This window comes from Symphodus melops (genome assembly GCF_947650265.1).
Source record: "Symphodus melops genome assembly, chromosome: 21".
Lineage (NCBI taxonomy): Eukaryota > Metazoa > Chordata > Actinopteri > Labriformes > Labridae > Symphodus > Symphodus melops.
Window position 1 is genome coordinate 14,868,012 of NC_136711.1, and position 24,605 is coordinate 14,892,616.

At 40.7% G+C, this 24,605-nt stretch overlaps 2 protein-coding genes across 2 annotated transcripts in view; both read left to right on the forward strand.

Annotated features, from left to right (window-relative positions):
- Positions 1-31: 31 nt before the first annotated feature.
- lhpp (phospholysine phosphohistidine inorganic pyrophosphate phosphatase) lies at positions 32-24,367 on the forward strand. The gene is made up of 7 exons (XM_079334341.1): positions 32-406; positions 629-816; positions 978-1,131; positions 1,369-1,432; positions 1,524-1,616; positions 4,890-4,981; positions 23,501-24,367. Exons 1-7 carry the CDS (start codon positions 276-278, stop codon positions 23,592-23,594), a joined length of 816 nt encoding a protein of 271 aa, XP_079190467.1. The 5' UTR covers positions 32-275; the 3' UTR covers positions 23,595-24,367.
- Positions 8,506-24,605, forward strand: part of zranb1a (zinc finger, RAN-binding domain containing 1a) — a 61,909-nt gene continuing 45,809 nt past the window's right edge. The window contains exon 1 of the mRNA XM_079334312.1: positions 8,506-8,516. The gene's annotated coding sequence lies outside the window, so the exon portion shown is untranslated. The remainder of the gene's footprint in view (positions 8,517-24,605) is intronic.

Sequence of the window (24,605 nt, forward strand, 5' to 3'; positions counted from 1 at the left end):
TGCAACATTTTCCGAGAATTGCAAAGTCGCCTTAAAAACCAACATAAACCATCAAAATGATCATTAATAACGAATTGAAGGATAGGAATATAAGGAGATATAAACTAATTCGTTCATTTTTAATGATTTAATAACCAGAGTGTCTGACGTAAATAAAAACAAAAGAAGGACGAACTTTTAAGGCATTTAGGCTTACTGTAACATAATGTTACCGCTCGAGAGCAAAGCAGGATACAGCACATTACGCGCATGCGCTTTAACCTCTAGATTTCGTTATGGCTGACCAGAACTGGCAAGGCTGTGCAAAGAGTTTGAAAGGTGTCATTTTGGACATGTGTGGCGTTTTATACGACAGTGGGGAGGGAGACGGGGTTGCCATTCCAGGTTCGGTTGAAGCTGTGAAAAAGTGAGTGAATAACTATCGAGTCGTTTTGATATTGAACGGTATGCATGTTCGCATAATGCCTGACTGTCAAACTTAATAAAGAAAAGTGCATAACACACTGTATGGGTAAGTTATGGGTAAAAGTAGCTCTTGTAAGACTCTCATTTGGGTCAGAACATTGTGAGGGCACACAGCTTTCTACATGTCATTGTAAGGACTGACCTCTCTTGATCACTTGCAAAGGCTTAAAACATCTGAGCTGCAGCTGCGCTTCTGCACCAATGAGACGCAATCCAACAGAGAGGAGTTTGTGGCCAAACTGGGAAGACTGGGCTTTGACATCTCTGTGTCTGAGGTCTTCTCTCCTGCACCTGCAGCCGTCGCTGTCCTGAAGGAAAGAGGTTTACGGCCCCACCTGCTGGTGTATGATGGTAATGCTTTAAACTGTGACTTTTATACAAACCACATGTTCTGTTTAGTTTTCCTCTGGGATATGTTGACAACATGGAAAATTCAAATTGGATCCACACTTGTCCTTTATATCAAAAACCCAATGCTGGATAGTATTAAGATTTTGTTTCTCTCTTTGCAGGACTTCTCCCCGAGTTTGACACAGTTGACAAAACCAACCCAAACTGCGTGGTGATTGGAGATGCTGCTGACAAGTTTTCGTATGAGAACCTGAACGAGGCCTTCAGGGTCCTGTTAGGCCTGGAGAAGCCAGTGCTGTTCTCTTTGGGTCAAGGGTAAGACAATATATCATAATAAAAACATTTTATTGATCCCCCAGAGGAAATGTGGGCGTCCAATTGCCTTTTTAATAGCATTAAAGAGAGACGTCTAAATTAGAAATATAAATAATAGGTAAATATGAATATAAAAATTAGAAATATGAACATTTCATAACGTAGAGTACTGCTCATCTCATTCCATGTAATGAGCAGTGTGTGAAATATAAAAATAATTATTTCTCCTCTCCATAGGAGGTACTACAAAGAGACAGATGGTTTGAAACTCGATGTTGGCGTTTACATGAAGGCTCTGGAGGTACAGTAGATGCATCATTTTGTTTTGACATTTTTAAAGAATCAACAACAGCAGCTTGCTACATGTTAACAAATGATTGTTGCTCCTTCAGTATGCCTGTGATTTAAAGGCTGAAGTGATTGGAAAACCTTCCCCGATGTTCTTCCAGAGTGTTCTCAATAACATGGGACTACAACCACATGAGGTATGCCACAACAACCAAGCACGATAAACGTAGATTTAGCACAATGTACCATGCACAGGAAAGACATGCTTGTTGTGTCATAATACAGACTTAAAAAAGGCCACATTTCTATTCATTAATCCTAACTTTGTCCTCGCAAATTCTTCCATTCTTGGAGTTATTGATGTTGAGGAAGTTCAGAGAGTATGCCCTTTATCTTGTGGCACCATATTATGTGTAGCATTGGTCAATCCCTTCCAAATGTTTTTTTTTTAATCTTTTATTTGTATAGTGATGAAAATGGAGTAACTAAACCGTTGCCACACAGTACAGCCTTTATAGCCGAAGCTCATTTGCAATGCCCATCCGTAGGCCTTTCAAAAACTTAAAATCCAACAATAGATACACATAAAACAGAACTAAGCTAGCGCAACAATAAACAGAATCAACACTCTATCATACAGCCAAAGTAAAATAGAAAGCAGAAGATAATGCATGACTCCAGGACTGAGTCCTATTTCAGAAGTATTCCAGTTTCAAATGACCAACTTTTACCAGTCAGCATGTGCAGTCATGCATTTCCGAGAAATCAAAACAATAAGCTGCTGTTGTGCAAGCAGACAACACAAACTGTTGAAAAAAATGGTCGAAACGAATTGATTGGCTGCAGAGAGAGAATTACTAAATCACGTGTCACTTTCAAAAGGGTTTGTCAAGTGACATATTTACAAGCTGTCCTCAAACACGAAGACAAGGACGAGTTACTTTCTCTGCCGTTTAATTCCAGCACAAACTCAGATTAGCTTGTTGTCAACACACCACACACACTTCTTTCTTTGAGAGATAACAATTAAGAAGAGTCTGAAAAAATATTATTATTTACGTTGTTATATGTGCAGATGAATTGTAGGCTTAAACAGAGAATCATTTCATCTGTAGAATTTTAAAAAGCTTATCAAACTTTTTTAAAAGTTCAAATTAACATCACCAGATCACTCCTGTATTTCAACTGACTATCCGCCCCCAAGTCCCCTAAACGGATTTACCGCTTTTTGGCGAAGAAAAGACAACAATGTCTTTTTGCAGTTATTTGTTTGTAAGTTTGCTTGTGAAATGGCTGAAAATGGTTCTCTTTTTATCTACTTCTGGCTTTACGATCAAAAGCAGCTTTGCACACCTTTTATGGTTTTCTGATAGATTTAGGCACCACCTGCCAGCACAGGAGACTGACACTTGATAGAGTCTGTAAGCAGAAACCAATCACAGAGCAGGACATAGACGCACCCTCTTGCTGCTTTTTTTTCCCCCTTCTCATCAGGCGTCCGAACACGTGTTTGAACTTCTCTCCCTGGTATCAGCTGATCAGTGTATCCTGAGAGGAAAGATGGTGCACGATCCCCACAGTGTCTCTTGGCTTTTCTATTTTTAGACCTGAATCCTGTCACCTTGAGAAACCTGGGTTCATCCGTGTTTAAGGACACGTTTTTTTTTCTTTTGAATTTCCTTTCCAGGAGACATGAATCTGTACATACTGCGGACACATCTGCTGGCCTTCACACACAACGCGGTCTGTTTCTCACCCAAGCTCGAATGCAGGGATAGTGGTTCAAAGCAGAAATCCCTTGTTTGTTGAGTCACTCTTTAAATAATCAAAACGAAACTGCCCCATTCCCATAGACCAGCATCCTCTCTTTCTTTCCTTTATCACATTTCTGAGAAAACATCCTCTTTTTTTAAAAGTCCTGCTCCTGTGACGCAAAAGAAACTGCTGAACCTCCATTAAAAGATCAAATTATTGCTTCTTTACAATAATGCAGTTTTCTGTCTTTATCATCCCCTGTCACTAGCTTGTTTGCTCTGACCATTTATTTCACATTTCATGTCTTTTCACACGAAAGAAAGTGGTGCAAACCTAAGAAAAATAACCTTCGAGAACAAACACCACGTCAGTGGAAAGGAAGGTTTAAAAGGAAACATGAGAAGGAGGTTGGGCAGAATAAATTGGATCCGCCAAGTGCTGATAATACCACAGACAGAGGCAGGAAGAACAGGAGGGGAAACACTGACGCTTCTAGTCAAATTAGAATGTTCTGGATAATGATAAAGCATAGTTAATTTAGTTCCTAAATGTTGATTCTTAGTATCATTGCTGTGTTCAGTGGTGTCGCCACGACAGGCCCTTGTGCAGGCTATTTTGACGGGACCTAGTGCACGCTAGTTACAGTGAACACACACACACACACACACACAGGCTATATATTGACCAGCCATGTGTTTAAACAGCCTTTTTAACTGGTCGGTCGTCTCAGAGATGTGACTGTGCTCTTCTCAGATTTACCCTACGTAGACCCTTAACTTGTATTCTGATTATTTGCCAAAAAAACCCAAAAAGAAGTGGTTTGACCTCAAACTCCATAAATCCTACTTCACATTTACCACAACCATAGTAAAATAAAAGTAATAAAAAAGTGAACTAAAAACAAAGGAAACCTTTTAACTGTAAATAATTCACATCGAGGAGATGCTGTTCAACTAACCAATAGGTACACTTACTAAGATATGCTACGCTGGCACTCTGTTCTGAAGCGTTCCTTTGTTTAGAAAACGTGTGTGGTCTAGAGCGAACTTGCCAGTAAATGGTCCGTCTCATCTGAAGGCGTGTTTGTTGTACCTTTGGCAATCATCTACTTTAAAGTTGGTGAAGCAATACAAAACACCTTCAGATTGTCATGTTAGTGCAAAAGCATGCATCACACAAATGGAAAAGTCCATTTTGAATACATTCCACATTGAATGAATTCCTCATTTGCAACATAAATGAAACCAATTACATTTTTTTTTCTTTTGAAACATCCTTATTGCATTATCCTCGAAAAAAAAAGAATGAGTAATCAAATAAAAGAGACTCACTGACATTATGGAAATCTATTTGAAGAACACTGAGTGCTCGCATGCTTCCTCATTTGATTTCTGAAAGAAAAAGGTTGATCTCCTGTGACTGAACTGGTTCAACAAGTGTGCAAAGAATGAGTTTGATTGTCACAGGCTGATTTTGTGTTTCATTCAGAGAACAAAGGGTTCAAACACGTTATCCTTTTTAGTAAAAAAAAAAGTATATCTAAATTTGAAAAAATAAAATAAAATCAAAGAACTTCTATACTTATTTCAAAGTGGATGTTATTAAGTATCAGGGAATTTTGTTGTGATTGCATTTTGTCACCATCTGCATACATTTTAGAAGAGAAGAACAATTGTAACAAAGTTTTGTCCTTTCTTCCTCCTCCTTGTTTGCAGGTTTTGATGATCGGCGATGACCTGGTGAGCGATGTAGGCGGTGCCCAAAACTGTGGCATGAAAGGTGTACAAGTCAGGACTGGAAAGTACAGGTCAGTGACATCCTGAAAGCATCAATCATTGGGTCAGTGGCACCCTCGAGCACAAGTCCTCATTGGCAACAGGTGGAGCTTTTCTTTGACCGTGTCTTCAGTGCTCACGGATCCTTGACCAGTGTCTGATGGTGTGGGTTTGAATATTAATACACTACATTTATTTCTTAGGTTAAGCTGTTTTAAAACTATAAATGAATAAGATTAGTAAGTACTTCAACAACATCCATGTCCCATCAAATTCTGTACAGTTTGACAGTATTTTAAAATCAGAATATAAATATGTATTCCCTGTTTTAGCCAGAAGAGGGCGCCCTCACACCAGGATTACTTATCAAAGTTTGCTTCATAACACCAGCGCTTCCTTTAAACCGGCCCACCCCGTTCTTCAGTGCTTCCAGATTTGTTTATTTGATTGGAAGTCCTCTGAAAATAACTTAATACCCTCCACATGTTGAATGCTTTTTAAACCTCAAGGTCATAGTCACCTTGGATTTATGGAGCCAAAGTGTGGCGATTACTGAGGCGCCCTTTCATACAGTGTAATTACAGAAACATGTGGCTGATTATTTTAGAGGATATATGGGGTTCATATGGCTTTAAGAAAAAAGCACACTGAGTGAGAGAAAGAGGAAACTCTGTTGTGGAACTACAGAAACCAACCCAATGAATAACATGTTAGTCAGTTACAGTCTTTTATTGCGTGTGTCAGATGATCTCAGCTCAAGGTTTTATGTGTGTACTTACTGTAAGAGATATTTTTTTAAATCATTGGGGGAATCCTGAACAGTCATCGTTTTTCACTTTCAGTTTTTGCTTTTCTATTTCAAACATGGAATTACAGCCATAAATCAGTGGAGAATAAGTCTTTGGAGTCTTTACTAGAGTAAAATCAATAAAAGAGCACAATAAAAACACTTTATTACACCTTCATATCACCTTTTATATGTTTAAATATTTGAGTAAAAAAACAAAATACTGGGGCGCTGGTAGACAAGTGGTTAGTGCGCGTAGCCCCATGTAAGAAGGCCTTAGTCAGAAGTGTGTTCTGGTGGTGTAACATTTCACCTCTCTATGCCACGCACACAATTGACTTCAGAGACGTATTGGAGCATCAAATGATCAGATTTTCTTGAAAAAAAAAAAAAAAAAAGCATCATGGTCAGTAACTTTAGCTCTTAGATGATGTGTTACTGCTCTGTTCATTTTGCACAAAAGGGACTAAAAGGCCACTAAAAGTTTTACATAAGAACGGAAAATCACAATCCATCACAGTACAAAAAAAAATAAAAATATACTTTGTTACTTGTCACCTCTGCTGTGGAATACATGAACCTCCTCTTCTTTAATATTATACAATGTGTCTTAAGACCAGATTAGCATAAAGAGCACCATGCTGGAGGACCTCCTCTGATGCCAGGGACTGCCCTGCAGGTCGCGGGTCACGTGACCACACTGAGTAATCTGCTTGAGCATCAATCAACTCTAATCCTGCACTAAGAGCACAGTCACCCAGTGCAAACCCTGTCCTCCGTCAGAGCTCGGTTATTCCTGTCTGTGCCACAGAAACAAGTGGGCGTGTGTTTCCCCTTCCGATTGTGTGTGTGTGTGTGTGTGTGTGTGTGTGCGCGAGCGTTTGTTTATGTTGCTGGCATGTATGTGCATGTGTGTGTAACATGTACATTATGTACAGGTATGCGAGTTCAGAAGCAGACAGTATGACATTTTTCAGTTTGAGAGATTCTCAGCAGAATCCTTCTGGTGTATTTGACTTCATTTTCTCTCCCGGCAGCAGCTCAGTCCAACTCCGTGTTCTGACACTCTAATGTCACCTAATATTATACCAGGGTTTTGACGTTTGGGAGAGCAACAGCTTGAAATAAATGGTCTGCTTCATGCATTATTTCAGCTGAAATTGTCTTGGACAGGTGATCTGATCAGTGAAAAAAACGTAGATTATTGTGACGTAGAACCACAAGTAATTGCATCATTTGTTACATCATTTCTTCATAACAGAAGAAAGAAAAAAAAACCCTGACATGATTATCAACCCCAAAGTGCTATTTCGGAGAACGCATCCAAAGTTTTGAATTATTTCTGTTTGTTTCAGCTCCTGCAGCCACATGTCTGATGTGTCCTCGCACAAACCCTTAACCCCAAGTTAATTTTGGCAGCATATGAATGGGATTAGTTAATACAGATGGACTCTTTAGCTTCATGTAAAGAGTGTGAACGGGTGTAAACGCATTGTTGTGGCCTGCGGTGTAAAGAGCTTTGAGTTGTCCGAAGAAAAAGCGCTAACCAAGCTCAAGTCCATTTACCAAGTCCATCTTTCAGTGACAGTGTGTCGAGACTGTTTTAAATAGAATTAGTGAACATGTTCTGGATGTGAGTTCTGACCAAACGATTAAGCCAATGTCCTCTGCAACTTTTGCACTGAGCTTAGTGTTGACCCTAACCCCACTGAAGACCTTACGGTGGATTTAGAACAAAGATTTCAGAGTACATCAGTATCTGCCCTCAATAATGCTCTGCTGGTAGGAAAGACGAAAAACTAGCAGAGGCACTCTCTGATATCTTGTGGAAAGCCTTCCTGGAGGAGTTGCTGCTAACGCTGCTTTAAGAACAAGATATTCAAGGTATTATTGACAGCTTAGCATTGGCTTTTTGTCATATTTTGGTTTCCTCGCTGCATTTCCTGCTTTGAGAAACAGTCGTCTTATTTGTGTTTGGGAGGTAATGAAGACATTTGGATTTTTGCCCCTGTAAAACATTTCCTAATAGGGACTTTAATTCAGGCAACAAATGGGAGTTTATGGGTCTCCTTGGCTGTAATTTTCTCATTTAACGTCAGCTTACAACATCCCAGATCGTTCCCTTATTAGACATTTTATAGCGTAGTCATTCCCTGAGAACAGGAAGAGAAACTGTGACAGTAACAGTGTTTCTGGAGGCAGACGTGAGATTGAACATTTCTCAGCCAAACAGTCCCCGTGAACCCTAGCTTGCTGGGAGCAGCTACAGTATAAACCCTCAGTCAGATCTGTGAAAACACAGCTGTTTCCAAGTCAACCAGATGCTGAGCAGGCCTCCGGCTTGTGGAAAACACTGCTTCAAATACCCCAGGCCTGGTGACGAGACAGGAAGGGGAAAAGAAACAAATCACGGACAAATCTAATCATATCAGCTTATTTGAAAAAGATTTGGATTTTTGTGATACCGAAAGGACTTAAAGAATCCTTAACACCTAAAATACTATTACAGTTTTCATAGCTAACCCTTTATTAAACCAGATGATTTGGGATGAATCTTAATTGAATTGATCTATCTTTAAGATAACCTCACACTGATTCTACAATGAATCATTTTTTGCAAGACAATCCTAAAATGTTCAATCAAATTATCTGAATAACTGAATACCGTAGTAACAAATTCCCACAAAGTGCAGGATTAATGTCATTATTTAATGTCAATTGTAACTCTTGTCGCACTTGATCCTCATCATCTGACATTGAAACATTGCAGTTTGGCAGCAGTGATGAATAATTACCTCACAAGATTCAGAACGATGACACATCGCCGTATTGATATTTTGTCCATCCTCTTTATTGGATATCCGTCTGTAGGTTTCTCCAGAGAGAAAGAGACCATACAGTATCTTATATGTCTTACTTGTGTCTGAAAAGCCTGAGCATTTATAATAGCTCATTTTAAATTAAAGAATTCATGAGACCAAAATGATTGGTAATGTGCAGTAACGGATTCAATTCAATAGCTGGCACCAATCTCAGTTTCCGTTCCTACTATAAACAGCTGTTGGGAGTTAAAGCGCTATACTGTATAGGAGTAAGTGTAATGGAGTAGTGCTCTGCTAACAGTCATTTTTTTGTCCTTGTTCTTAAATAATGAGTGTAAGTAAGCACACTCCCCTCGGGGGGAGCCAGAGAACTCTCTGCTCTTTAATGTAGAACAGGTTTAATAGAAGGGGGAAGGGGGTTAAAATTAGACTGTAAGTATGGAGATCTGACTGCTGATCCACTGCATGGGAACGATTTTCAAACACTGCCCTCTTGTTTTAACACTGCTCAACCGTGTAGCTGTTCATGTTGAAATAAACCTTAAAGATCAAAGCGACAAAGAAATGTTAGCACTGTAGTCCTGAGTTATGTCCCGGGGACCTGAAGCTGTTGCAAATCAAAATCATCACCAAATGCTTAGATTTTTTTTTTTAAATAATTTTGGAAATACGCAGTTGTCTTTATCCTGAATGTGATAAAAAAGGTTATAGAGTTTGTAACAGATTTCTTAAATAACAAAAAGCTGTTAGTAAAATAACATCTGTAACAGGGTATATTGTAATCACATTGTTTATGTGTTTGTTGCCACTAGGGGCAGTAGAACAATCAGAGAACATGATGGCGACATACTACCAGTCAGTAAACAGTTTCCTTTTTTCAAAACTCAGAGTTTGAAGCTTGTATAAAGCACCACAGAGCTACTGTATGGTCTGGTGTAACAATTGGTTCGCTGTCAAGGACTTTCAGTGAAGACTTCCTTTTCAGAGTATGGCTTTTGTTTACAGTTCGACAAGCAACTTAAAAAGCCAAAATGGATGAGGTTGAGAAACAATTTCCAAGAAGGTATTATTAGCTGCACATTCATGCAGAAATTCCGATTCTCGGATTGCATAACAGTGGAACAGTCTTCGCTCTTTTACTCCGTGCATGGATGTTTTCCTGGTGTATAATGCTAGCTGAAACACCAGTTGATGATCCTACTCAATATACAAACAAAACCAGAATACGTCTGATTACAGAACAGACTTGGAATATAATGGAAGGTACTTTGCATTCAGTGTGGCTCATGTTCGAGCCACTGGGCTTAAAATGACCAAAATATGTATTCCCTTTAGTTCTGGTTTGATCTCATCAAGTGAAAATGTGGCCCTTTTATTTTGGGCTGCTTTTTTGTCCCGTTGTTGCAGTCGCTAGGCACTACCTTTGTGAAGGAAAGTATAGAATAAGGCCCGGCACAAAACAGAACTTATCCGTTTTAATGGTCAAACTGGTCCGACTCTGGCAGAGTAGGCAGATATGGGTATGCTTTCCCATGGCTCTGTCTATGTATGTTGTGGTTATGAAATAGTCTGTGGCCTCGAACGGTCCTGTGTTCTTGTTTCTGTTTTTCTTATCTCCAAGGAACTACATTAGCAGCAGAACTGGGGAGAGACATCATGCTGTTCCTTCATGCGCTACTTGTACACAAGTTTAATTTCTACTGCTTGCTGGCACATTTAGTTCCTGAATCTTTTGCTCCAGGCATGCAGTCTGTCTTTGAGTCTCTACAATAACCAAAGACGGTGGATCCCAGGCTTTTGATTTATACAGACACTCTCATTATTGGCATTCATAATTCACCAGAAGACGATACAATGTAGTGATGTGTTCGATGTGAGAACAGTATTGATAGGTATTTTTGAATAACTGCCAGTGGGTTAGTTAGAGGAAGCCCTTACTGTATTCCCATCTGAATCTGTCAGAGTACACAGCAAACATTTTCACTCAGTAGCAACCATCTACAAAATAGTTTACATTGTACAACCTCTCCCTGTGGTCAACGCTTGACTGCTAATGTGAGTGTTGGGAAACTGCTTTGCAAGCAAGCCAAACCAGATTAAACATCCCTAGAGAGACCTCGTCCCTGGAACTCTGAACAAGATGCCAAAACCACCCTGACTCGTGCCCTTTATGTCTGCGGCCATTGCTAAAGGATGTAACAGGAAGTGGACATTGGCAGGGTTTGAGGCCATTTGGAAACCATTTACAGTATTTCTCCTTAAGTGTTTTTGTGTTCTGTTTCTATGTTCCTTTTTCTACTCAAGCTTCATTACACACAAGAGACCGACAGTGCATACAGTTTATGGTCATCCACTGGTCACAGGACAGAAACGTCATCACCCACTTCCACCTGCTCGCAGTGTTTTTTCCTGAAAATGACCTAATGCATTCACATCCGCTGACTCTGCCTTCACAAAGAAAACTTACTAGATGGCTGGCAGGAAAAAGTACAGGTAATTATTCTCAGAGTAAAAAAAAAGAAGTGTTTGTTTTCGTTCACATTCGAGCTCCTCCCGAAAGTTTTCAGGAGTTTTGTGCATGTGTGAAAGCATTGGATACTGCACATAGGATGCTGACTTAATCTGATGTACTGTATGTCAACTATTGGCGACAAACAACATCTAATGTTGACATTCAACCAACCTTGCCTAAACCTCATGTTTGATTTGTGTAAGGCATGAATTACACTCTCAAACAGTAATGTCAGCAGGCAAGGAGGTTGCTGCATATACAGCCTATTTTAGCTGTTGACTGATCTGTTTGCTGAGGGATGATCACATATGTAATTGAACCTTGGAAAATGAACTCTCCTAGATTTTTATAACTCGCTCTTTTCAATAGATTTTTAAACAGTTTGTCAAATTTCCTGCATTTATTTGACTTGCAACCTGGAACACAGCGATGGAGCTATAGAAACAAAGACTCAAAACTTGGGGGGGGGGTCAATGTTTCTGAATCTCCTTGGATTTTGTACACAGCATAAATGTTCCACATGGCCTGGACTTTCTCCTTGGCAAACTGTCGTACGCTTGCTTGCTTTTGTAAATCCATTGATGTGTTGAAGCACATTAAACCAAAAAGGAATGTTCAGCTCGACAAGCCCCACTCCAATAGTTCCTGTTCTTCTGGAAAGTGCTACCCTGTTGTTTTACCCTGTCATCATACTGCCGTTACCACTTTTTACGTTTACAGTGTTTGTTTCGTTTTATGACGGCTGCGTAACAAGCCCTAAAGACTACACCTTATCAACTTAGCTGTTACACCTATCCAAAAACACACAGACGTACAGCGTGCACACATGCAGCATTGCGCACTGAATAACGTCAGTTAGAACGCACCGTTTTCAACAGATGGTTGAATGCAAATATTCATGGCTAACACTGTAACTGCTGCTCCTGTAATCATGAACTGCACCATCCAATTCAATTGCCTGGGGTGTATAAAGTTTTGTTCAGATAAGAAATCCATCACCACTGTCTAGATTGGCCCCGATTAGTTTGGTTGGTTGGTTTGAAAATGCGGTCGCTCTAGTTTTAAAGTGTGTTTGTATCTTTTAATAAACTTTCTGTGCATGCTGTAGTTTTCATTTTCTCATCACACCATTTGCAACATGTACATCTGTTTTGAGTGGATTGTGTACTCAGACACTCAAGCAGAAGAGAGTTAACAATTCTCCACCCTGTATAAATACACAGTTGAATGGCTGTTTACGGGAAAGGCTTCATGGACGAGGGGTGAAACATTTCACTCAATTATGTTCATTTCTGCAGCTTGGCAGTGTTGGGTTTATGGATGGGCTTTGTCCTCTGCAGATCCGTGACACTGAACCTTGACAGGGCCACGGTGCATGGCTGTGGGTTTAGCCTTTATAAACTGCCCCTGGGATGGCTCTCGGGCACATACTGTATTTCAGCCTAGCTTATCTTTCAGTGCTCCTCTGGTGTCCTATAGCCTCAGCGGCTGAGATAATGCACGAGGTTTCAGGTGTGTGCCCGTCAGACTGGGAGTGTTGTCGGAAACTTATATGACCAACATTTCAAAGCCTTGTTTGCATGCATCACTGACAAACTTGTGAAACCTCTTTTCATGCCTTTGATTCTCTTTATGGAGCACACTTTTGTAGAACTGATTTCACTATGTAGTCAAGTCAGAGCAGGTCCTGCCTTGACCTTTAATAAAAAAAAAAAATCTTTTACTTCAGCTATGCACTCAGGCATTTTATAGTGTCTAGTATAAGAGCAGCCGTCCCACGCCCTGTCCTGTTAACCTCAGTTAGCACACTAGCTTTGTGCTGTGGGAGGAGGTAGTGAAGTTCTGTTATTTCCGTCTCCTCTGCTGAGGCTGTGGGCTGTCAGATTTAAAGCTCGTCAACCTCGGCAGCTACAACATTTTCTATATGCGTCATTGAGGTCTGCTCGTCTCTGCAACATCACATGAAGACTTTTCTGAAATCCAGTGAGTTGAGTCGAGCTATGTGCACAACATGGCCTTTGAACTGGAACAGACTCTGCGGGGGGGGGGGGACTCTTTTAAGTCCAGGTCCTCCTGGGGTCATCAGAGGATCGGAAATCTGAAAGCATTTTGACCATATGGGTTTTCTTTCTTTTTTTATTTTACATCGTTTGTTTTCTATGTTAACAAAAGGACAACAATTGATACGTGCTATGATGGGTAAAAAGAAAGAAAAATGAATAATGTATAAACATGTCTTTATTTAAGTTCTGTGAGTTTTTTTTTTAGCTGGATATGAAACATACCAAAATGAATATATGACCTACAAAAGCAAACAATTCATCAGGGTACAGTTGAATTCCCTCTATACAGTTTTTTTGTGATGGCTGAAGCTGCCACAGTGTCAGACAAGACAAGTCAGCAAAGATTCACAATGAACGATACATTTGGCTGTTTAGACAGCAGGGAAAGATTTTTCATCGTAATTTCTATATGCAGTTTCAGCCTCATCACTATTGGAGAAAAGATTACCATGGGCCACTTATGTTCATTTCTCTAAAGCAAGGCAGGACACCATTTCCCATAATCATAGTCCATACCTATCCACCTTCACTCTGCTAGCCTGATAGAGGCTGATATTAATCATGGCTGTAAGGTCTCCTCAAGAGCGATCTTATTGGCTTTGTTTTATTTTGTTTTCATTTTGCTATATTACTTCTTGGTTTTTTTTTCATCTTGCCATAATAAACAGAGACTGACTGGAATATTCATGATCATATATTATAAACAGATACATTTGATGTTGTCATAGTAGCATTTAGTCCCGAGCGGTGTCCTTTTCCATGATTCAGTGCTTCATTCCAGTCCTGTCCACGTGTCACTGGCCAGGCCACCGCCCCTCCTCAGTCAGTCAGCCAGCAGGACATTTGGCAGAATATCTTCAAGGTTTCATCAGAAAATATATTTCCACTGTTGGATTTCCCTTCATTTTAACAGATAACACACGAGGGCCGGGTTTGGTCTCTTGGATCCCTTTCCTTTCAGCATTCTCCCCCCTTATCCACCTGAATCCACATGTTAAAACTAAAGAAACATTGTTTTTTTTTTCTTAAATTCTCTTAACCATAAACATCAGACTTGTGCTTAATGTCAGCATTCACCACTATTCCATATGTTGCTGCTAATGAAGTTAGTGGAAGTTACGTTTTCAGCCCATTCCCATAGATTGGCATCGGCAGCTTCGTGGGGAATGTAAACACAATCAATTCAGCTTTCTGCTTCCCTCATCCATCCAGCCAGCCCTGTGTGGTTGGCTTGAGACCCAACTCTGCTTTTTGTCTTCTATGTCCGTCTTCAGCTTAATATTGTTTCACATTTCTACGCTTTTAGCAGAATATTCCACAAGGGTTGACTGGTTTACATTCACTTACTTCATTCTTGCTCGCTCGCAGAGAATGACAGCTGTGATCAACTTGACTTTACAACTGCTGCAGTGCATCTAACAGGAAGTCAATGCAAACATTTAAAAAAGCCAAAGAAATCTACAAAGACTTGCTAAACCCCTCAGATTCCTCATCTCCACTGTCTCTCTATATGCTTAGTATACCCTAAAAACTTACTGTATATAATCAGCCTTAAAATTGCACAACCATTTTTTGACACATCAAATCAAAACGGCAACTCCCATTATCCACAAGGTCGCCATTATTAATCGTTTTGTTGATGTAAGTAAGAGGAGTCCAATCAAAGCTACGTTTTGAGGAGAAAGGAGGAAGTATAAAGCAGCTTCTTCATATTCAAACTGTGTTCTACATTTTTGCAACCGGATCAGCTGGACTTGAGATCCGAACCAAACAGAGTACCACTGATTCCAAACAGGTTCTATGTGGATGTGCCAGTAGCTGCACAAAGAGATTAAAGAGCTTGATGACGCTCCACTGGAAGCCTGAGCCCGGCCTTCTATCCCTCACCACCCTGAGTGACAGCTTCCTTTGCCCCGCAGGCTCCTCTGAAGCCTGCCGAGCCTTGTAAGTCAATGAGATATTAATAATTAACCTGCTTTTTTTTTCAAAGTGAGACCAGACTCCCACGGCGAAACAAAAGAGCCGGCTGGGCTTTTGCCACTGAGCCCCTCAACGTAACTTTTCCTACCCTGAGAGAGAGAGAGAGAGAGAGAGAGAGAGAGAGAGAGGCAGAGAGAAAGAAAAGGAGTGAGAGTGGGAGAGAATCGGAGGGCTAAAGCCCACAGATGGCCAGCTGAAACATAGCACTGCCTCTTAAATACATGAACACAGGCCTGTAGTTGCTTCAATGGGGATCCAATCCCCCTTGCAATTACCAGAAGACAGGGAGGTTGGCTGGGGGTTGGGGGGGGGGGGGGGGGGGGGGGGCTTGGGACCTTGCCTGGATTTCTTCTGGAGCCATTTCTCCTCCCAATAGTTTGTGTATATGTGTTTGCATGGTTGCACATGTGCATTTTCTGCACCAGAAGCAAATGACTCAGCAGTCCCACACGGTTACAAAACACTCCTACAAAGTGAGAAGCAGTCGCACATGCACACAACAAAGACTCAGCACATTTTGAGAGTCAGCACTCTTAATAATAACACACTGATGAAAAGATGTAGTTAGATCTGGGTCACATGAAGCTCTGCATATTGAGCATGAAAAAAACAAAAGCAGCTGGGAAACTATGCTTCTTATCAGGTGAAACCTTTCAAAGCTCTGTTTTGACTTTATAACAGGGAAATACTGTATCAACATTGATACTGTGTTCATTAGCTTGCAGATCCTTCGACATTCATTGAAAAGTAGTTTCACAATTAAACATTGCACCCAAAGCAGCATTGTCAGACTGTACGAAGGCCAGTTAAAACATGTAACCCAGTGTAATAGACACACCTAATACACTTTATTCTGATCATTCTTTTTGCTTATCCAAATACGCCTCCTACATTACCCAAAGTGCAACCTAGCTGTTGATAGGTTACAAGGCCTGAAGCCACAACTGACTACAACTGTCATGGAAGCTCACTTCTTTCTAACTTCAAGAGCCAAGATTTGTTTTTTACATTTTTAATCGTTACGTAAAGCTTTCCAGCTATTTGTTACCACAAGCTCTTTCAACACCCTTGTGACACACATCAGTGTTGGGCGTTATAAAAGAAAAAGACCTGATCACACCAAGATGAGTTGTGTTCAACACAACGATCTTCTGCCCTTCGTGCAACTAATGGTTTTGACGCTAGTTAGCTAAACATTATGAAAAAACAATTGACACTTTTTCAAAGCATTGAGCAGTTTAAACACTTAGCTTATAATACTGAACAACATTTGGAATGCTCGCAACAAGGACATCGGATAAGTTTGGTTAATATACTGTAGCCTACACGTAGTGGACATAGCTACATTTTCAGATAAATAAGACTTATGAACGGTTAAAAGTTAGCTGAAAAGGGATGTTTGAACTGTAAGAATTGTTAGCTTAAAGTATTAAAACAGCTGAAATCATTAGCATTTTGAGGCAAAAATTTGAGGCAAAAAGCTAATAGTTAGCTAAGACTGCTATATGAAACTGAGATGTTGCTTAAAGTAACGGATATTGGTTACAATTTTCCCCTTTGTCCACGCCAATTATAAAAATTTGAAAAAGTTAAGAAATGACAAACATTAGAAATAGTTTTAGCTAAACTGTTTCAATAGCTAACAAAAAGTAATGAATACAAGTTGTTATTGTACAGTTTAATTGAAAAACAGGACAATATGGAAAATGTATCATTGTATGTATCAAATCATTTCAGAAGTAATGCGTTATATTACGTTTTACATTTATTGTAAATGTATGAGCACTTGAGTTTATTTGGTGAGGTTGTAGACAAACGTGGCAGATAAATGAATGAATAGAAGTCAGTGGTCTCAAACACATTTATAACACATCAGTGACACAATGTCAAGGTACACAGTGAACATTTACAAAAACATAGTCATAGTCTGTTTAGTGTCTCAAAGACAGAAAGTTTATGGTTAACATGCAGTTCTTTTAGCATCAAATATGTTTGTGGTTGAGAAAGACAGAAACTTTCCAGTGCTTTTCACACTCAAGGATTCTCTTTCTCTCTCTCCCTCTCTCTCTCTCTCTTTCTCTCTCTCTCTCACACACACACACACACACACACACACACACACACAAAACACAAAACACAAAGCAGGTTTTCAAAGAGCTTCAGGATGAAAAAAAAATCAAGTGCCTCTTCATGCTGCGACCAGGGAATCCCCTTTATGTCCGTCTTGCTTGGAAAGAACCGTTAATCTGTGTAAAGTGTGAAACCATACCGCAGCTGTTTGCAGATCATGACTCAACATTATGCAGCCTTTGTAACAGTGAAGTGAGAACGGCTGCTGCACTGCCACAAACTGAGCAGAGGATGTGCTCAAGATCTGTCATGTCTGTTTCCATAACATACACGTAGCATGGTGTTTTTCAAAAGAGGTTGCTGCTGTTTCATGTCACGGCAGCAATCTGTATCTTCTTGTGGTTCTGTAAATATCAGATAGAAGAGGAAAGAGGAGACAAGAAACTTCTCATCTTGTTTTTCTCCACCACTTTTAAAGCATCTTAAAACACCATCAGTCTCTCCCATGACCTTTTTATTTATAACAGAGTCAAACAGCGATCACATTCTCACCCCCAAGGACCGAGACTCAAGCAACGTCACAGAGCTGCAGAAACACATGCAGCTACAATCCCTCCCACCCACAGGGCGAGAGAAAAAGCTTTGTCTTGGGTTAGTATCTTATGTCACCCACAAGGCTTGGCTGCACATAAAGGCTGCAGTTATCATGTTCTCCTTCGGGTTATGGATATAAAGTCTGCTTTATAGTGAGAAAAGGACATGTTTTGGCTAAAGGTGCCTTCACGTGTCTGGTATGAGAAATGCACTTTAACACAATGAGCTGGTCTGAGTGTTTTTCCGTCCCTTTTTCAATCGTGGAATTTTCCTTTCACAAGTGTCGTAGGTCTCATAAATGTTATTTCTCACTGCGAAGTTGAGGTGACCGCATCCTTTACAAAATAGTCAGGGGGTTTGTTATTTAGTTTTATATAGGGCAGAAGACTTCACACGGGACATAACATCATCAAAAGCTAAAATCCGGAGACAGCATAAACTAGTCAGAATATTATCACAACCCTGTTTGTTAGCTTTGGCTTCCTTTACTGGTTTAATCTTTGTATTTTATTTCGCCTTAACTTGAACAAGAGGTCCTGTGAGAGTAAATTATCTTTTTGAGGTTCATGAAAGAACAAACAAACAAAATAAAGTAGAAAGCAGTAAAACATAAATAAGCAAACCAAAGCTTCATGCAGAATCCAGTTTAGGAATTGCAAGTTCTGGTTTTTTTCATTATTTATTTTTATTTTATATTTTTTTTCCAAGTTGATGATTGATGGTTTTTCAACTTTACATTTTGAAATGTTTCATGAATGAATCCGAACTGAATGGATGGGTTAGTTCATCTGTGTTTCTGTCTCTGTTTGGATTACATTTGGAGACTATTTGGCCTCTTTTGAAGTCTGCTTTTTGTCACGTCTAACTTTTAAATATGTTGTTGCTATGAAATGCTAATTTTCGTCAACTGAGAGCCATAGTTGATCTTGAAGCAGTCACTACTTCTACTTCCATGATCCCTAAAAACAAAAAAAATGTTTTTGTTGAATCATTGCTGTCAAGTGGCAGGTTCAACTACATGTCGTTTTATTACTCTAAAATCTCACAGCATTGTGACTGTTGTCATCACTATATAAGCTATGCAAATTCTAGGAAGCACCTTTACGATTCCAAGCTAGTGGGGCGGCAGTAGCTCAGTCTGTAGGGACTTGGGTTGGGAACCGGAGGGTTGCCAGTTCAAGTCCCGGCACGGACCAAGTCCGGAAACTGGTCTGGTAACTGGAGAGGTGCCAGTCCATTTCCTGAGCACTGCCGAGGTGCCCCTGAGCAAGGCACCGAACCCCAAAACTGCTCTGGAGCGCTCGCTGTGGGCAGCCCCCTCACTCTGAGACCTCTCCATTAATGCGTGTCACTAGAACCCTGTTTGTGCATGAGTGTGTATCTCGGCCTATGTGTGTGTTAGACAGAGTGTAAACTGAATTTCCCCTCGTGGGATTAATAAAGTGTAAATTATAGTTTGTTTTCAAGTCAAGTTTCCCCGAAATATAAAGTTGTTGTCTTTTTTTTAGACTAAAACATTGCTCTGAATGTCACTTCTTGTTTGCTTAAATGGAACTTCTCATCTCAACCCTCACATCTGTATTATTGGCTTTATCAGCACGTTGCCAGGGCGAAACGCACGCTCAGCACAGGTGGGAAGGTTAAGAGAGAAGTGTAAATCGAAATCTGGTGTATGTGACAGTTTTGCTTCCTTGTGTGCACGCGTGTGTCTCTGTGTATGTGCTGGCTTGTTAAGCATTAACTGAGGGGAAGGTTGTCGTGACATTTACCCCACGGTCAGCTACCCTTTCTTTTATTTCTGTGTCTAATCTCATCCCTCTCTGGCTTTTACACACAAGTTCAATCTCTGTATAAGTCATCCGGATCGTCTTTCATTTGATGGAGGCTCGGCTCGTCCTCATAAAAATATATCCACAGCTTTTATAGAGACCAGCGTCATGTTATATTTGAATCCATATGACACTGAGCCTCTTTGATAATATGTTGTCTGAGCAGCACATGATATGTGTATTCTCATTTCTAGTATGCATTACTGTGTAATCCACTGTCATGTCCCGGCCTGTGTAGCGGATTATATGTGCATAATGTGTACCTGTTTGTAAAGCACCCAGAGGAGTGATTTCACTTATTTGTTCCCTGATGTGATTGATGTTTTGGTTTTACTTTGACAGTCGAGGACTGTTCACCCAGTTTAAGATCGCTCTGACTGTAAGAGTATAGACGCCATATTTAAAAGAGGGACTGTAACAGTAAGTATCAACAGTGTTTTTAATGCCTCCAGTCAGTGCAGCTGTGATGGTGGCAGAAGGCTGTCCACTCATGAGTCTAGTTCTGCTTCAGGTTTGTGCCTGATTAATGGGCGTTTATCGTCACTCTGTCGCCAAGTGCTCACCCATTGGTGGATTAAGTTGTTTTGTTTTTTGTTTGTTTGTGACAGTGCATATTGATAAACAGCTGTAATAGTTTCCATCTGTTGTCCCTGGGCAGAGAAAGACACATTACCAAATACAAAGCCTTCAAAGTGACAAAAGACAGTAATTGAAGGTAAAGGTTAAAAGTGGTCACAGACTTGGTGTTCTTTTATGTTTCTTTTATTTGTGGTGTGTTTTTGAAGGTTGCACTTGTTTGTGCGTCTCTTATTGTGAGTGGCTGATGTTGTATCACATAATCTTATCTCGTCTCTACATTGTTCATTTGAGTTTAGTTAATGTGAAGTTGGATTACTTCTCTTCCTACATGGTGTGTATATACAGCATATACGATGGATTAATTACTGTCACTGAAAAAACTGGATGGTGTTTTGACATTGAAGCTAAACGATTACCTGCCTCAGGACGACAATGAAATTCAGCTTTATTTAATAATTCTGGCGTATTTACGTGGATGCTAATTGCTAATGTGTTGATTAATGTGCACTGTCCTGATCAACAAAAACATATATATAAACATAAAAATGAAGCTGTGGATGGGGTGCTAATGCGGAACCATATATAAGTCTATTTTTTTGAAAAGTCCAACCTTCACTACGATGTCTGTATTCCTGCGTATGCCACACGCTGTACTAGATCAGCTGCGTGTGACAGAAAGTGCTGTTGCCAATTTAGCTTGTAATCTAATGTCACTTTTTGTAAAACTTTGTTTGCACATGGTGCACGCTCGTGTTCTGGGGTTGTGAAACGAGCCGTTTCCTGGCCACCATGGAGATTTCAACATTTACTGTTGTTGTGAGATGACGGCCTCAGACAGCTGTTTCTACCTGTTCGGGTTCTAGACAACCGTTCATGTTGATAAAGATGAAGGACGTGTCGCGAAAACAAAGTACCAAAGGAAAGGTGTGACTGATAGCAAGGTCAAGCCGTGAGAATGTCCAAAATAAACGGTATGAATAACTGATTTCTATTCTTAGGTGGGACTTTGAAATAAGTCTGGTTGCAGTAGCTCAACTTTTCAGCACTCAGACTTGCTTCTTATAACAGGCTCTGTGTTGACTATCATCTACTGTAGTTGATGAATGCACTTTAATAACTAACTCAAACTTTACAAATCTGAAACCTGTTTTTTGATGGTACATTTTTACCTGCATCAAACCTGGATGATGACTTGACTTATCGTTCCCAAGAGATGTCCGACCAGCAGTCTAAAACCATTTTTTGTTTCTTATTGTTTTTAAAGGTGAAAACGCTGCAAATCCCCCCCCCCATTTAAGAAGCTAACTGCGGCAGATGTTTAACACTTTGGCTGTTTATTCACTTCAAGGATTAATCCAGTGAACTAATCGTTGATTTATTGGTGTCATAAAGCAAACCCATGAATGAACCGTTTCACCACTTCTCACACACAACTCTGCTTCTCTGGTTCTTTGCCTTTATTACCCTCAAACTTTGTGATCATCAACTGACTCTCTGTTTTAAGTTTTTTTTTAAAACAATGTGGCTGCGATGTTGAACTAAACTCTTGGCTGCTTCCCATCATCCACCTCATGTCTATGTGAGTGCAGCACAGCGACCCTCAGACTCGGTGACTTAACCTACCTCTTCACGTGTATTGATATTGCATAGGCCTCAAAGACATGGCACATTACCTCACCGGTAACACAAGCTGCGTTGTGCTGAATTTTGCATGGTCACATTGACCTGGTTACTCCTTCATTATTCATGGCGATGCGAGGAAAGCTGCAAAGTGAACACACACTTGCATGCGTGCATATCTGAAAGGCAGAGGCCACGGGAGATGTAAAGTAGCATGAGGTCGAGAGATGGTGGAGTCGATGCTTTGGCTTCTCCGCATGAAACATTAGACCCATGTGACTAACTTACTGGTGTGTTTGCGCCTGTATGTGCGTGTGTGAACTCAATCAGTCCCAGAGCAGAGAAGGGTGTGGGAGTAATCCAGCACAGGAGACATAACACCCGGACCATTAACGAAGCAGCAGCTCACATAACCCAAGCGCTGGTGGCTGACAGACATCAGTAAACACATGGCACTGCTGCTCCGTATTCACCGCAGCCTTAGTATTCAACACCTCTCCTCAGCAGCCCCACCATAGGCCTCTTCTTTCTGACGCTACACTTGGGCGGTTCACAAATATTTGCCACGGTCCTCGGCGGGCTCTCAGAGGGCAGGATTAATGGTGATGTGTGCCACACACTTGGGGCCAGACAAAGCCTTCCCATCTGGAGCTCCAACCCCGTGACAGAGGGCAGAGGCAGCACACAGAGCCTGGTCAAGGCAGCCCACGAAGGGAAGGGAAGGGGGGGGGGGGGTACGATCTATAGCTACCCCTTCATAAATGAGCAGGAGTCCAGGGGAGTTACTGCAGCTGAATGAAGTAAGCTTCAGACTCTTTTGATGTGCTGAGGAGGAAAAGGGTCGTGCTTTGCCGGCCGGGGTCTGGTGCCACGCCAAATGGATCACATTTCCCCTGCCAGCTGATTAAACAGACATATCTGCATCCTTCACTGGGACCTGAGCCAAACACAGGCAGCAACCAAGGGGGAGATGGATATGGGCTGAACCACCCCTTCTACACATTTTCCACTATTAAGGAAAACAGATTTAGACAAAATTATGATGACAGTGGTTGCGTGTCCTTTTTATCTGTCTCAATTTCCCCACAGGTAGTTGGATATGTTCACATATAGAAGCCCATCAGTCCACCTCATGTATTTTTTATCCAAAACCTTGATACATGCTTAAGCACAAGACAATAGACACAACAGGATAAATAGCCAAAATGTCATAACATTAAGTGACACTTTCAACAAAAGAGTGTGTGTGTGCTGGCTAACACTCGTGATAAACGTGGTGAACCATGTAATAGATGTTGCAATATTTCATTGTGTGTTTTTGTTGTTAATTTTCCCATCACGACTCACTTCCTATTCAGTTCCGAAATAGCAGGCTCAGCTGCTCTTTAAATGTCTTTCTACTGGGCGTTTTGGAATTAGCAGCTCTTCAGACCCCAGTTGGTCTTTTTTAGTGATATCAGAAAAGGCTGGTACAGTGTTTGACACAGAGGCTATTTATTACCCAAACATTCCCCTCGAGCTCCCATGGGACAGCCGCTGGAGTGTGTATGCTTGGTTTTGTTGAGGCTTCGCCTTTCCTGATTGTTGGAGTGCCCGATAACATCAAACTGTTAGGAATACTTGTTTACAGACCCTTGTGGCAGTTGCTGGTTCCTGTGCAGAGTATCCTTACAGCTTTTGCTTCTCCTCCCCAAGGCCCAGTGACGAGCAGCATGCAACAGTGAAGGCAGACGGCACTGTGGACAACCTGGCCCAGGCTGTGGACGTGATCTTGAATCAACGGAACTGAGGACGAGCATTGAAAAGTGCTTGGTGTGAAATGAAGGATACAGGAAGTTGCATGACACATATTTAATATAGCTGTTAAGAGTTATGTCCAGTGGGAAGGGTGCCGAAAGCAGTGTGAACTGAAAATACTCTCTTTAAACTGTACATGTTTGTGCTGCAACTGCCACATCTCATTATACTGCCAAATATTGGAAACCCCCGTCTATCCGCCGCTCCTAACTGCAAAACAAGGACATTTGCAAAACTATCACCCAGGTGTACGTGAAATAATCTCAAACACTTTAGAGCAGCAGAAGCTTATTTTCAGTGCATGATTGACATAGATAAGATAGCGTCAGGCTGACATGAATGTGCCTGTAACCTACTGTTGACTGACAGTTTGAAGGGAAAGTAGTTCTGTGTGTTCAAACAACCTGATAATGTTACGCAATAAAAGAACTTTTGTTGAGATAGTTTACATGAAGACAGTTTGTTGTAAAACTAGAAATGTACATTTCGTCATATCCCCATGGTCGTGTCATTTTCCCCTGATGTCATGCTCGGGGGGGGGAGAGTCCAAATTCTGGCTCCGTCCTTGACCACATATTTTTCATATCAGTGACACTGACAGTGACGTCAAAAAACATTTGACTGTGATGAAAACCTGCTCAGTCTCAGGCTCCAGGTTGTATTATGGCTGGGACTGTGGCAAATATGTCGCAGTTTTTAGCATCCAGAAAAAATAAAAAGATTATTGATGGTGCAAAATATGCATGTAGTAAAAAAAAAACAAAACATTAGCATTAACAATTTCTTACCTCGATGTTCTTTTGACTGTCTCACACATTAAAATAGGAGTGGTCCAGTGTTTTTAACCTCCAGGCTTCAGTAATTGTGTCCGAAATATAAAATATGTGTGAACCTTTCAGACATTTTTTTGTCTGTTCTCTCCTCGTATGAAACACTACCAAACAGTTAGCAGGAAGTTGTTTGAAGCTAATGTTAGCTGAAATTAGTCAATGGTTCATCTAAT